Below are 16,575 nucleotides of genomic sequence, written 5' to 3' on the forward strand. Positions count from 1 at the left end.
ATGACTCACTCAAAGCCCGTTGTCGTAACAATGTGCGCGCTGAGTGAAAGCCTTTCAATGCGCATACAGGGATCTCCCAGTCGCGGCAAGTTAAAGTTCACGGGGAAAATGTAAACCTATTAAAATCGATCCTCTGAGTTACGGATCGATCTTTAGAAATTAATATGAAAATCGATTCAGAATTGGTGAATCGATTTTTTCAACACAGCACTAATTGGTTGATCTCATGTGAGTGACAGGTTGCCCCGCCCTCGCGTCATCATCACATCATCAGAGAAGAAAAGAGAAGAGATGTTCCTGCAAGAGGCAGGGGAAGTTATTTTGATTAAAGATTATGATGGCACATGAATGATTTTTTTTTTACGGATAAATAATTTATAATAAATACTGCAATATTCCATAAAAAAAACAAGAATTATCCATTTTGATTTCATGCTGACTTGTTTAGAATTGTTTGGACACTCAATTCGTAAAAATATCTGTAAATTTTGTGCTTTTTAAATTTTGTGCTTGGTATGAATTCACTTTTTTATTTAAAATGATTTATTAAATGTATGAAATTATGTATTAAATAAAATAATTGATTAAATTATTCTTAAAATGTTTCATACTGTTAATAAAAATAGAATGCCTATTTATTATTATTATGAATTATTCACATTTGTGCACATAACTCACCTGCATATCTGAAGACTGTAGCTTTCAAGCTTCAAAAAGCTTCATTATTTACAGTTAATCTTGTCATCCGCCTTAGCTCAAAGCGAACACTCAGATTGAATCTGTTCAATTAATCGGTTGATCCAGTTGCACAAATTGATCCATTTTTCCAGTTCAACCAAAGTCCCTTTAAGACAAGTCATTTCACTCGGCGGCCATCTTTGAAACACTTCTCAGGCATGCAAGTGCAGCTCCTATCTCTTTGAATGGGGAAACTTCAAATTCTCCAAAACGGTTCGCCAAGCTTACGAATAAATATCATATTTGAAATTACCAAGCTATTGCGCATGCTTAGTGTAAACGCGTGTCTGACTGACTTCTGAGCTTCTAACGGCAGATGCAGTGACGGGATGACTTTACCAATCGGCGATTGGCTCTTATTTAGAAGGCGGGACTTATTCCGCCATATTGAGCGTTGCACTTTTCCCCAACCGAAACAATATGAGTGACGAGTCTTATGTTATTCCAACACATTCTCATCCTTTGGCGTCATATAGGTGACACCATATGACATTTCGTCGAAATCTTACGCACATGGCATCCTTTAGCGTCGATATAATACACACTGTTATGGGTAGGTTTAGGTCTGGGGTAGGGTTACGGTTATGACGCCTTGGGTTCTGCGTCTCATATTGACGCTAAAGGATGCCATGTGCGTAAGATTTCGACGAAATGTCAAAAGCGTCACATGTATGACGCCTTGGGATGAGAACGGGCTGGTTATTCTATAGTCTTTGGTTCAACTCAATGACTCAATGAATCAATTGCGGTGGTTAACAGCATCAAATCAATAAGAATAAGAATAAGCATAAGAATCAATTTACGTGAATAAGGGTAAACATTTGGTTTGGTACTTTTATGTCCTTTTTGAAGATTAGAAGCCTCAGTTCCTGTTCATTGTAAATGCCTGGAAAAGAGCGACCAGCACAGTCTTCGAAATGTCTCTTTTTGTGTTTTCCACCAAAGAAAAAAAGTCATACGGGTTTGAAACAACATGAGGGTGAATGAATAACACAACATTTTGAGTGAATGTCCCTTTAAACAGCATGTTGTTCCAAGAAGACTGTTCCTGTGATTGATGTGCTGTTAGTCGTTTCAGATTTAAAGCATTTTCTAAATAAAAAATCACTCTGTGGCTTTTGATTTTTGGAAAATTGAATACAGCTTTCTGGCAGGTCAGAATGTAACCGCGATCTGAAGGTTGACGAGTTGAGCGGCTTGTTTATTTTATGATGTTGTAATAGTACTGAGCCCTTTGTCTTTAACAACAACACTGATCCAAATGCTGTTTTGTCCTTTTCAAACATGCCCTTGTGTTTCTCTCTCCGTCTTTAATGTCTTGCCTGAGAGCCTGAGAGCATCAGCTTCCTCACTAGCAAACATCAGGATTTGAATTTAGTGTGTTTTAGTAGAGTGGGGGATTGACTTGAGATATGATTTAGGACAGAGAGCGAGAGGGTGAGAGAGATCTCATTCTGTCTGGGGTTTTGGCGGGAGTCCAGGCGGAGAGAAGTGAGCTGTTTGAGGGACGGCTCGCGGAGAGGGGTGAGTGAGTGAGTGAGTGAGGGGGATTGTGGGACAGGAGAAGATGGCGTTGAGCCTTGGCTCAAGTAATTGTGTGGCTCCCAGGTGATGAGGGCTTTTATGCCATTAACAGTGTCTATCCCTCCGCAGAGCGAGCCAGCTCTTTAACAAGACAGCGCTGCTAATTTCACAGCTAATACTGAGCCGTTCCACCTCAACGGGCCACCCGCAGCAGGTGCAGCTGGGAAACGGCCGGGACCGACAGAGAGAGAGAGAGAGAGAGAGAGAGAGAGAGAGAGAGATGGAGAGAAAATGACCATTGTGCTTCTGCTGGTCTGGTGTTTTTTGCTTCTGTTTGATTGAAGCTTATGATTTCAGGGATGAAGCTGGTTTAACCAAAGGAAATGACAACTTTACTCTTTACTGAACAGTGTTGTTGTTCACCTAATAAAGTTGTGTTGTGATTATTTGGTCTAGCACAGCAAAGTGCTCTAATGTTATACTGATATATTTGGGGGGAAATCTTGATATTATCAACAATCGATATTCACGCCTGCTCTGTGGCAAGTGTTTGGTTCCAATTGTATACATTTTCAAATCTGTTATTTAATAATAATTATGATAATAATAACAACAACAACCATAATTATTAATATTTTCCTGAAAATGTATTTGATACAATATGTATTATATGCCAATAATATATCATTATTAATAATATATTAATATTATATTGCATATTATTATTATTATTAAAATAACCCTGAGTATTTTATACACATAATTTACTGTATATACCTATTATAAAATATTTTTTATCAATAATATATTAATATAATTTATATTATGATATGATATGATATTATACAGTTCAATATATATGTATGTGTGTGCGTGTGTGTGTTTGTTTGAAGCTTGGTTTTTCAGTTACAAAATGTATTACACACGATATAAATAAATGTATTATACACTACACACACACATACATATATATATATATACTGTATATATACACACGCAATATAGTATAATTTACATTATATATTAAATTATGTATTAGATCATATTAATAATTATAATACTTATATTAATAATAATAATCCCAACATAATTTAAGCATCTCTCACGGCTCTTACTTTACCTGTGTTTGATTCAGTCCTGGTTTACTCGAGGTAACAAAAGAGATTTATGTCTCACAATGTCAGGGTTTTTTGTGACTCACACAGGAGCGAATGTGCAGAAGTGAAGGCTGGGTGTTTTGTGTTGGCGATTTGGCTTTTCAAGCACCGCTTTTGCCATGTAATCGCATTGCGTCGGGCTTACCTGTGCCGCCCCCAATGGGTTTATTCACAGCTAACGGGATTTGCTGCGGTGCAGGGATCCGGCGAGCAGCACTGCTCTCGTGGCTTTCCACAACCCTCTTAATTACACACTGACAGGAGATCAGCGCTGACAAGCCCACCCTCTGATCGCAAGAGAGGGGCCCCTGTGGGCCCCTGCACAGCTCAGATCCCCACACAATTTAAACCCAGCTTACCACAGGCCCAAAGATAACGGTATGGTTATGCTGGTTTTGAGGAATGAGTTGTGTACTGGTGTCTTATGGATTTCTTTACAAAAATGTGTATACTGTAGTTTTAGAGTAATAAATTGTTCATATGATTTTAACCCTCTGGGGTAGAGGAACGCCGCGGGCGCGTTTTGGTGGATTTTTTTCACATAGCAGCAAAATCAACTTAAAATACTCCATCATTTATGGTCATACAGATAAAAGCAATGTATCATTCAAAACTGTAAATACAGTGTAATGAGACTTAACATAAATACATTTATGAGCAACTGAAAAAAAAAGCCCAAAAACACCCTCAGACCCCCGAGGGTTAAAACAATAGTTTTTTTCTTTTTCTATTTTTAGACGAGTGAGATTTTATTTTCCATGCAATGAAGGTGAATGGGGACAGAGACTGTCAAAGTCTAAAAAATATTTTGAATATAAGGTGTTGGACCAGTCAATACCAAATGCCATTCGTTTCTTGTGTTTCTGGTTAAAAAATATATAATCAGAATTTCATATAGTAATTTTTGTTTCATTCATTGGATACACACATTTGTTTATATATATATATATATATATAGAGAGAGAGTTTCTACCTTGAGCTTGTGAGCAGGTATAATACAGCACACCTCCTTCTCTGTGGCTCTGACACGAGTTTCACTTTGTACAAGCAACACTGTGACCTTTTCCTCTGACAACCTCTCTTTGTCCAGCCAGTCAGGTCACCCGTGTGCTATAAACAGCCAATCACACGCCCACAGCCCCTGACACCACACGAATCTGCTGGGCAATCGCCGGCCATTGAGATGTCATGTCTGTTGAGAGATAAAACGAAAAGCACTGTGGGATTCTCAAACCACCCAGTTTTTTTTAAAGCTTGTTTTTGAAGAGCTGCAGCATTAAAACGAGTGCTTCCTGTTTCAAAGCATTATGGGTAATTTTAGTGAGCATGGTGAGTTTTGGAATGGAACGTCTTGTCCCAACCGACCCTTTCAAAGTGGAATAACATAATTTAGGTTTTATTATTAGCTAAAAAATGTGCATTTTTACTAAATTGATGCCTGTTATCTGCTGTTGCGACTCTGGAGTTTATGCAAACATTGTGCGGTTATTTCTGTCACCCTCTCGGTTCTGCCACTTTCCCTTCTGTCTAAAGCTAAACAAAAAGAGACAATAAATTGCTTTTAGCTAAGAGAGACCGGTCTTTATGAAAGTGTTCAGTAAATTGCATTCTGAGCGTTATGAGAGTGTATGCCACTCTGTGACAAGAGGGGCAATTCACTGTGAATGTGGCCTTCCAGAAAGCTTTCAATGGGTTTACAAGCCAGTTATAAGACAGACAGTCGCATAGAAGGACTTTATTTCAGAGGGAAAGAAAAAAAAAAAGATTATGGCTTTGCTCTGCATAATTTCTAGGTATTATTTTTCAAACTGACCTCATGATTGGACTCATAATCAATATGTACAAGCCATTGTAAGAGGTAAAGAAAAAACAATGAGGACAGGGTGAAAGTGGCAAAAAACTGGTACGACGTGCTGGAAGTATGAATGCATTTACATGAATCAGTTCACGTGATGACATATTATGATATTTGTACATTCACATTGGGATCTCATATATATATATATATATATATATATATATCTACTGTATATACATATAGAATATTTAAAAAAAAATTGTCTATAATGTATGTATACATGTAATATTTATGTATATTATATTATTTTTGTATATTATGCACACTGTATATATATATAATGTTATGTATATTAAATAAATATTTACTGTATATACATATAGAATATTAAAAAGTCATATATATGCGTACATATACAAACATTATATGATATATATATATATATATATATATCAATAATATTATAATTATTTTAAATATTTAAAATGTGTATACTGGTGGAGACAGAAACATTTGACAGATTTTGGAAGTTTAAGTTTCATTAACTTGCGTTTTTGAATAGTCGAAATCTGGTTGCCAGTCCTCTAATTTATCATATTAAGGTTGGCTTGCTGTTCAGATGAAAAACTGAGCATAACCAATGCAAACACCAGCCTCTTGTTTAGTAACAGAGCGGCGCTTGCTGATGTATGACAGCAGCGCATCTATAGATCTCCTGAACTGACGTCCATATTAATGAAGAATGTCAATGTGTTCCAAACACACACACACACACACACACACACACACACACACACACACACACACACACACACACACACACACACACACACACACACACACACACACACACACACACACACACACACACACACACACACACACACACACACACACACACACAGGACAAACGAACAGTCGAATGACAGAACTTTGAGGGCAATGGAGACTCGCATCAGAACCGGATCCATTTTACTGATTGAGAGGGAAGTACGCACAGACCTTGAAGGGAATTAGTGCATGTGCGAGACGTGACCTTGCACTTAACTAAAGATTGCAGTTTAGATTGTGATATTTTTATAGTTTTTTTTTTTTTTTTTATAGTTTTATACTTGTCGCACTTTAGTAAATAAAGGCAGGGTTTTCTTGCTCTTTGAGATAAGACTTTGATGTAGTATGCAGACAGTCAGAACCAAAAGCCCAATGACCACTCAAGTTTACAATGTCAATGACTATTCAGTGTCCAGCAACTAGATGGGGGCGTTGCTCCTCATTTCACATGCGAAAAAAGTTTGCCATTTATAACAGAGCTCATTTACATATAGAGTCTTAAAGTACAGTACGAAACAGCCTGTTTAATTCTAAGGGTCAGAGAGAGTGGGAAATGCGAATGTGAATGAACTGAATAGCTTGTTTTTGGTGTAAACAACCTTGTAGAATGAGAAGTAACCTTTAAAGTTATTTTAGTGAAAAGAATCTTCGTCAAATCGTATATAAAATATAGTCTTTCTGAGAGTAATATACATTCTGGCTGATTAAAAGTGCTCCATCTAATTTTGACCAGTCATATGACATACTGTATGTATAACCAAGTCAATGAGAATATTAATGAGGTTACCAAGGAGATAGCATTTACTTTAATTAGAAGAACCAAGACTATGGCCTTTTTTACTGCGGCATGGCGAAGAGTCACAAAAGGAATTGATTGGTTTTGGCATTTAGTCTCTGATCAAGTGTCATCTATTGCTTCAGGAGGCAAGAAGATAATCTAAAGTGACATTTCTCTTCTGCCTGATTTTTCTACACTGATGAAGGCAATTACCTCAACCCTAAATGATCATTTGCAGAACTTTCAGCCTCTTGATGTGTGTGTCTGTGTGTGTGTGTGTCAGATTTACTCATTTACTTCTGTATATAGAGCAATACAGTCGATCACAAGGTACGGTGCAAATGCCTTTAAAATCATTCATCCAATCAAATGGCTCCATTCTGGTATGTCACGCCCACTTTTCACGATCCTTCCAGCTTCTGATGGATACAGTACGTTTGCTCTGAATTACATCACATTACACAAGTAAAATGGATTGTGATACAATGACATTTTGTATTGATTTTTGTCTTTCTGATGAAAATATGATGTTGACACCGATTGGCCATTTACTGTTACAGGATGTTTTCATGTGCATAAACTCAAACCCTTCAGGATGCATAAGCTCCGAAAAGGTTTATGGCACATTTATGTTTGTTGCAGATAATCTAGGAGTATTTTTATACCAGCCTGGAAGCAGGAAACGGCAAAATCATAAATTCGTGCTCAGAAAACAGGCCAATAACACAACACTCATTACTCAGGAGCCGCTGCCGTTAGTCCACGCCACAAAACAAAGCTCTGTGCTATTTCACTGAAAGGTCCCGCAAGAGTCTCGCAGGGCCCGTGGTATCACCGTGATTTCGTGTTTGTTGCATTTTCCCGTAGTACGTAATAAATATGTCACGAAAATGAAGGTCACCTAACCTTGGTGCATCAAGACGTATTTGGCAGGACAGCATAATGCCTTCCAAGTTTGTGGAACAAATGAAATTCTGCTGCTCTGTTGCACTTTGCATCCAAACAACCATTACAACTGGCTTTATATACTGTCTGAGCAGTAGACCATCAAATGGAGTTTTTATTCTTTTGCTGGAGCACCATCGAGAATAGAAATCCATCGCTCGTATGCAAAGGCGTGGAGCAAATCTATATTTGATGTTGAAATGATAGTTTCATACAGGATAAAAATTGATCACGGCATCTGCGACTGTAGTATTAGATCTGCGTGAGGCGCCATTGGTGGTCTTTTGGAGGTTATGGGCAATTATTATTTTTTTTGCTGGGAGTTGCTTGGGAATTATTGACCGCTACTAAAGCGGAGTAGGAATTGTGAGGTTACATCAAGATTAAGCACTCCAGAATATGTTTGCGTTCTGTGGCACGGCTCCATTTCATATTTTATGTTGCTTTTTGTTCATTTGGTAAAATGCGAAGACAATATCTGCTGTTTTTCTTCTCCACCAACAGTCGTTTTTCATCCATCAAGGCATTCTTCTCTCCCCATCTTTCGGCACTTGCTATAACTGATTTAGCATTTATGGTGGTAAAAAATTAATCTAAATGTCGGCCAACAGGGAACGCAGAAGCTCTGGGCTGATTTATTTCCGACTTAATTCAGAATGGCTTGACATGATGAACGCTACAGAAAGTGGGCAGTTGTGTTTTGGAAGCATTAAAGCGGCTGTTGTGAGTTGTTTGATTGAAAATCATAAATCAATGAGCTCAAACCTTGGACCAGAGTGCTGGGACTGTAAACACCAGAAAGCCTGTGCCGTGTGCATTATTAGCTGATACACTGAGTTCATGCATATTTACTTGTGCTTAAAGTGACTGAAAATAATGTGCTTTATGAATAAAAAGCTGTTTTGAATCTGATTTATATTTGAATACATTTGACTGGGGATTTTGTTTTTAAGGATGTAGGCTCTACACCAGTGCAGAGTTGTATGCACCAAGATTCTCTTCAAAACGGTTGCTCCGCCATGACAGTAGTTGACCGTAGAAGAAGAATTTACTCAAGTCTGCTCTAGCACCTCTTGTGACAACACTATGTTGAGTATTTTGAGCCTTATGCCTGCTCCAGGCTGTGCGATTTCTGCAATCCCATAAGATCATTACAAATCACACCGTACAACATGGATCTAATAAACTTGGGTACGACATGTATGTAGAGACTGTACGAAGATGACACCTATTGAATCGCAGGCTACGACGCAACTTAGCATAGAAGAATAGCACGGTCATGGCTAGGGAAAAGGCCGTTTTTTCAAATGGAGCTTGAGGCAATTAGTTTTAAAGGGGCTATGTGTAGGTTTTTACTTAAACACATTTTTAAGATAGAGTCTTCATTTGTACATTTATGAGCCAACCATAATGTAATAGAAAGAATGACACATTGACTGTCCACCACGGTTGCCTCTATCAGCCTGTAGGCTCAATTGTCTGTGGAGGAGTCGGGTCCGAATTGGTGTTAAAATTCACAAAATGTGACGTCATGCGCGTTCTCGTCTTCTTGGGCTTACATCCGTACGGCAGCCATTAGTAAGCAGCGGCAATCGCTAGCAGTAGTGTTTTAAATGGACTCTGCGGACGGAAAGAAGCGACCAGCCTCCAGCACAATCCAGACACCCACGGAAACTCCTCGTAAGTAAAAAAAAAAAAAAAAAAAAAAAAAAAGCCTTATCTAGTGCGGCCAACGAGCATGCGAGCGTGTGCACCGAGAACGAGCATGAGACTGGCTGCAGTTTCTCTAACGGCCACTGGTGTCAGTAACGGTTAGAAATTTCAGAACTTCCGCAATGCTCCTTTATAGGGTTAGTTCACCCAAAAATGAAAATTCTGTCAGTAATTACTCACCCTCATGTTGTTCCAACCCCGTAAGACTTTCGTTCATCTTCGGAACACGATTTAAGATATTTTTGATGAAATCTGAGAGCTGGATCACTCCTCCATACTAGTCCATAGGCTTCTTCAGGGATTGAACTTGCCGGCCTCGAAAAGTTATTAAAGACATCGTTAAAATAGTCCAAGTGACTACAGTGGCTCAATCTTAAGTTTATCAAGCGACGAGAATACTTTTTGTGCACAAAAACAAACAAAAATAACGACTTTATTTCAACTATTCATTTCCTTCTCTTTGGGCCTCTAGTCAGTTAACGTAGTGTGATTCCGTAGAGCTACGTCACACGTAGGCTCACTATTGGCCGACGCTGGTCATGTGCGTGATGCGTGTGACGTACAACAACAGAAGCTTACGCTATTACACTAGTGAACTGACTCGAGGCCCAAAGAGAAGGAAATGAATAGTTGAAATAAAGTCATTATTTTGTTTTTTTTTGCGCACAAAAAGTATTCTCGTCGCTTGATAAACTTAAGATTGAGCCACTGTAGTCACTTGGACTATTTTAACGATGTCTTTAATAACTTTTCGAGGCCGGCAAGTTCAATCCCTGAAGAAGCCTATGGACTAGTATGGAGGAGTGATCCAGCTCTCAGATTTCATTAAAAAATATCTTAATTCGTGTTCCGAAGATGAACGAAGGTCTTACGGGGTTGGAACAACATGAGGGTGAGTAATTACTGACAGAATTTTTATTTTTGGGTGAACTATCCCTTTAAGTTTTAGTGTCATCTTGCGTTAATTAATACGTCATTTCATGCTGCATTTTTATTGGCTATTCAGTAGACGCAGGTCGTAGCAGCAAACACACTGTGATGATGATGCTACATTTCTGACACTGTCAGAGAATTATCTCAGGCTGACTTTGGTCGCTAGACCGTGACAACGGATGTCTTTAAACCTCTCTCACTGTACGACGTTGGACCACAGTTTAGGAGCCACGACCACAGAAATCACCACGATTGGTCATCTTTCGCCTGGGACAGCCCAAAATCGTACAATGTGTACCCCATAATACTGTGTCTATACTAGATGTGTGCGATGCATTATGCTGTGACAAAAATACATCGCTCACATTATAGATAATGAAGCTGTCTAAACTAGAAGTATCATTGTAGCACATTGCATTTTTAATTTAGCAGATGCCTCATTTCTATTTTCAACCTGCTGAAAAACTACTTTACGCGGTATATTTCTTCTCCAACTGAAATAAAATTATTTTATTTATATAAACCCAGTATTAAAGTAGTATTATTTATATATTATAGTTTTTGTTAATATTTTTAATTCGATTATATTTATATATTTTCTGTTTTCACTTTAAATTTAGTTAAAATTGTAGTAATTTTGTGGTGGTTTTTTTTAAATGTCTATATAGTTTTTTGTCAGTTTTTATTTATTAGTTTTAGTTATTTTAGTACTGGATGTATTGTTGGGTAAAAGAGTGTATTGAACAGGAACTAACGTAAGATCACGCGCGAGAAGAATATGACGGGGAGAATGACTGCGTCCGAAATCGCATACTCTCTTGAGTGGGTAATTTTGAACAAGTAATTAATTCACGACCGCTAAAAAAGTATGTTCATGAGTGTGTATAGGATGATTGTAATCCACACGTACTACATCCGGCATGTTGTCATTATCATGTGACCTACCAGCCATTCACAAATCCTCTCCCGTGGCCTCATGGGACAGTAAAGTACCCATCTTATGCACAATTCAGAATCTCGCTGGTAGTAGTAGGTCATCCGGGTACTTTTTGCCGGTAACTCTTTACTGTGAATTCAGACATACTTCTTTTGTCACATACTGTTTTTCGCCTACTATATAGTAGGGAAGTATGTGGATGCAGCCAATGGTTGCTTGCAGAAGCCATGTTTGCTGAAGTTTTGTTACAAGTCTATGACTCCTGCCCCTGAACTTTCCCTTGCCCTGTATCTTGCGCTCTCATTGGCTGTAGGTTGTCGGCGATGTAATTTCAAGTTTAAAACACATTTCACACTACTGGACTGTCACTTACGTGAACGAGCACCAATTTGCCTCTTATTTTGAGCATTTGTCTGCGATTTTTCACGAAACTGTCAGCAAATAGAAAATCGGGGCTAAAATTGTGCAGTGTGTACCTGGCATTAAACTAAACAAAAATGAGAAATGTTGCTGTAGCTGAAAGAAATTATGTATTTATATATTATTTTATTTCAGTTAACGTTTGTTGTGTTTCGAGTAACGGAAATGTTTTTTTTTAATGGGTTTTAGTTTGTTAACGACAATAGCCCTGCACATATAATGAATTGATAGCTATTTATTTGATTAGACATATATTTAAATGAATTATGAAGTAGACTCTTGATATTTCTGGTCACTGGCCTACTAATTTATATAATCTTTTCTTTCTAACCATTTGTTTAACTCTGTAACATGATAACACTTCCAGTGTAGACACTGCGTTGAGTTGCTAGCAATTGCTGCCATAAAGGGGCTAATTTTATTCAGAAGGAAATAAATAAAGAGAAATGCTCACTGCAGTGTTGTAAATCACTCGATTTAAAATAAACAGAAGCACTTTGAGGCAGTAGTCATAATTTATAATATATCATTGTTTTGTGCAGGCATGTGTGGGGGAGCGTGTGTATATTTTGGGCATTTTCGGTCTAGCTTCGTCTCAAAAGCTCAAATGCAGGTAAGGTTAGGTCAGTGTTGTGTTTCTTTCTCTTTGTTTAACTGCTTGGCAGGGAAAGAAGATCTCTGGCCGGTCGTCTGTGTCTGTGGTAAAAAGGCAGCAATAAAAGTCATTCACAGGGGCGTCTCACGAGACCCCGGGCCAAAGCTAATCACAACTTCGACCCACTTCTGGATTCCAATGACTGAATCAATTGAGTCGAGGTCTCCCGACGGAGCACAACAAAGTCGGTGTGACTGCAACTTTAGCCTGCTGCGGCCCAGCGCCACAACACCGCGGTTGCTTGCCCCGTCTGTGATTGGCACAGAGGTGTGCTCTTGATACTATATACAGTCAATAACAAAGAGCCAGGCACAGCTATTGAGTTCAGTTACAGACCGTCTCTCCTGGGCCTTTTATTTGGCTGGGAAAAACAGTGTTGAAAAGAGAAAGGCATGTTGGGATATATAGCTATAAATTACAATAGAGATGAATCGGGTTTACGTGTGTGTGTTATGAATAGAGGCTAATATTATTGGATCTATCAATAGTAATCATGGTTTACTCTCTGCTTATGGTGTAATACTGTAACTAACAACACATTGTATGTGGAATTCTTATTTATTAATATAGTACTGTGCTACTATATAAACACTAACGTTCAAAAGTGTGGGAACAGTAAGATTTTTTTTTAAAGAAATGAATACTGTTTTTCAGGAAAGATGCATTATGTTGTTCAAAAGTGGCAATAAGGACATAGTTACAAAATATGTTCAAATAAATGCTGTTTTAAAAAAAAACAAACTTTTTGTTCATCAAAGAATGCTGAAAAAAGAATCACATTTTTCTCCGAAATATTGAGTAGCACAACTATTTTCAACATTTATAATAAGAAATATTTCTTGAGCAGCAAATCAGCATATTAGGATGATTTCTGAAGGATCATGTGACAGTGATAATGTTGAAAACTCAGCTTTGACATTCAGGAATAAATTACATTTTAAAATATTCAAATAGAAAACAATTATTTTAAATTGAAAAATATTTCACAATATTACGGTTTTACTGTATTTTAATTGAATAAATGCAGCTTTGGTGAGAGACTTCTTTCAAAAACATTAGAAAAATCTTACCAACCAACATTTTGTATGGAAGTGTACTTTAGTTGAATACCACCACAGTGTGTTTTTGCAAATGATGTTCCAGTTAAAGTCATCCCATTTAACTTTGGAATGTGACCAGGGCTTGACATTAACATGCGTCAACCCGCCAAATGCTAGTGTGTTTCAGCAGTGGTGTGTAACGCAGCCACTCCTACTAAATTCGTACAGAATTTTATATACGTAATATAGACATTTTTCAATTGTGGACTTTTTAAAAGGCATCTGAAATAACAAACTAACTGCAATGTAGAGCTGTCAAAATATAGATTTGTCGTTACATATCGATGCTGAAATATCTGAAACGCTTCCAATAATAATTTTCCACAGAATACCACGATACCAGCGAGTTACACACAAACTACCCTCCCCTCACTCGTTTAATTTGCTCTGGATGAATATTATGTCACAAGGCTTGAATTTCGGCATGGGATTACACGTATTGAGCTTAATTTTACTCATTCCCACACCCAAAGTGTGCACACATAAATCCACCTCAGTTCTAAATTGAGTTCTTTTTCACTGCTTATTAGGCTTGAACAGTCGAATACACCCAAAATAATGTCAAAATGCTGGTCTCACAGTCAGTTATGTTTTAAGTGAACGTAAACAGTTGAGAAAGAACATGCACGTGTAACAGTATAATGTGACAAAGTGACACCAGCCTAATACATCTCTGCTGCCAAACTATGAGATAATATAAAAAATATCTATATGGCAGTTTTCCTGATTGTATCGATGTCAAAATTGTGGCCAGTGAAAATGCTAGCCACAGTGGCTGGTGAGCAAAACATTTTATGTTGACCAAAAAGTCAATGTGGAGGTGGAGAAAGTTATTAAATTTAATGAAAGATACTTTGTCTTTACAATAACATGCACAAAATAAAACTAGGACTATGTGTTAAGACAGTAAATGGGGTCAATTTCAATATCTATGCAATGTAAATTTAAAGCGCTAAATTATGATTCACCAATTGTCATTCATCAACAAATCATTTATCAATCAAGCATTTTAAGCATAAAGGATGGACACTTCTTCCAACAAGAAGGCATAGTCAGTCAGGCTTTGACTAGCAGTAGTTGTTTATATTACTGATGTTCTTGCGTTTCTGCCAGGTTGCAGGCTCTTAGGAAGGAGAAGTCACGTGACGCCGCTCGCTCGCGCCGGGGGAAGGAAAACTTCGAGTTCTACGAGCTGGCAAAGATGCTTCCGCTCCCTGGCGCCATCACCAGCCAGCTGGATAAGGCCTCCATCATCCGCCTAACAATCAGCTACCTTAAGATGAGGGACTTCGCCAACCAGGGAGACCCGCCGTGGAACCTGCGCATCGAAGGACCTCCGCCCAACACCTCAGTCAAAGGTAAGACTCCGTGTAGAAATCAAGATTTATTTTGCTCTTTTTGTTGTTGTTTTTTCCCCCTCAGGTTATTTTCAGTTTAATGTATATCATGTGTAGTATGCTGAATATTGAATACTAAAGACAATAATTTCAATTTCCACACGGTGTAATAATGAATGGGAAATTATCTTTACTATAAAAAACTCAAGATGAAAGTAAAAAAGCAGGCAAGCTACAAAGAGTACTATTATAGAATTTGTATGATAACCATAACATAGAAAATGTATGTACAAATTTTCAACGTACGTCATAACCAGATTAAAAGGTAAACCTGGCTAACTCACAACTCATAACGCCTAACCAGAAGTTCATCCATGTAGAAAAACAGCAATATTTAGTAGTGCTGTCAAATCGATTAATCACGATTAATTGCTTCTAACATAAAAGTTTTGAAAGTTTTTCAAATGTGTGTATATATATATATGTATGTATATATGTGTATGTGTACATACTGTATATATATATAGATATATAACATATATCATAACATATAGTATATAAACAAATCGATTAATCGCATCTAACATAAAACATTTTGTTTATATAATATATGTTATGATATATGTTATATATCTATATATATGTATACGTATGTGTGTATATACTGTATATATGTATATATATTAGGGCTGTCAAATGATTAATCACGATTAATCACATCCAAAATAAAAGTTTTTTTTACATAATATATGTGGGTGCACTGTGTATAATTATTTTGTATATATATATAAATACACACACATGCATGTATATTTAAGAAAAAAATATTATTTATATATAAAATATTTATATATAATATAAATTATATATAAATCTATATACAGTATATACATGAAAATATTTCTTAAATATATACAAGCATGTGTGTGTATTTATATATATATAAAATAATTATACACAGTGCACCCACATATATTATGTAAAAAAAACTTTTATTTTGGATGTGATTAATCACGATTAATCATTTGACAGCCCTAATATATATGTATAGATATATAACATATATCATAACATATATTATATAAACAAAATGTTTTATGTTAGATGCGATTAATCGATTTGACAGCAATTATATTTAGACTACCTGATGCTTAAATAACAGACAAGCTTCGGGGTAATTAAATAAAACAAAAATAATAAAATAAATAAATCTGATTCTAAATAATTCTGAGTTTAATTCACAACAACAATTGTAAGTAAATATTTTCATTAATTTAGCAATTTTTGGTCACGCTACGGCATCCAAAATGAACTTAAACTAAATTTGCATTTTAACAAATATACAAACTTTATACTGTAAGTGTAATTGTAAGTGTAAACAACACATTGTAAACTGGTTTATTCACACTGAGGGATGAGTTGAGATTATTGTCAGTGGTAAACAACCACAAAATCAACAGCTCATCAGTTAGTACTCTTGGTTTCCAGCAAGGACAGGAAGTAGTCTATGAAACTATGGATGTGCATTAAAAAGTCCAGTAAGATCTGCACAGCGATCATAACTCGCTCCCTCATGGCTGGAGTTCGCTGCACTACAGGCTCGAGAAGAAAAATAGCTGTCGGTTATAAATAAACAAGACTGTGTCATGCCCTACAGAACCCTAATTAGTTACGAATGTCAGTACACTGAAGCAGCCTATAGATTTAAC

At 36.9% G+C, this 16,575-nt stretch overlaps 1 protein-coding gene across 6 annotated transcripts in view; it reads left to right on the forward strand.

Annotated features, from left to right (window-relative positions):
• LOC130089008 (neuronal PAS domain-containing protein 3) overlaps nt 1–16,575 on the forward strand; it is a 332,370-nt gene that overhangs the window by 108,204 nt on the left and 207,591 nt on the right. For all 6 annotated transcript variants that reach the window (XM_056256095.1, XM_056256096.1, XM_056256097.1 and 3 more), the window contains one exon: nt 14,643–14,887. In XM_056256095.1, coding sequence (XP_056112070.1) covers nt 14,643–14,887 — 245 coding nt within the window. The remainder of the gene's footprint in view (nt 1–14,642; nt 14,888–16,575) is intronic.

The sequence above is a fragment of the Rhinichthys klamathensis genome, unplaced genomic scaffold, assembly GCF_029890125.1.
Source record: "Rhinichthys klamathensis goyatoka isolate OS25496 unplaced genomic scaffold, OSU_Roscu_1.1 h1tg000123l_1, whole genome shotgun sequence".
NCBI lineage: Eukaryota > Metazoa > Chordata > Actinopteri > Cypriniformes > Leuciscidae > Rhinichthys > Rhinichthys klamathensis.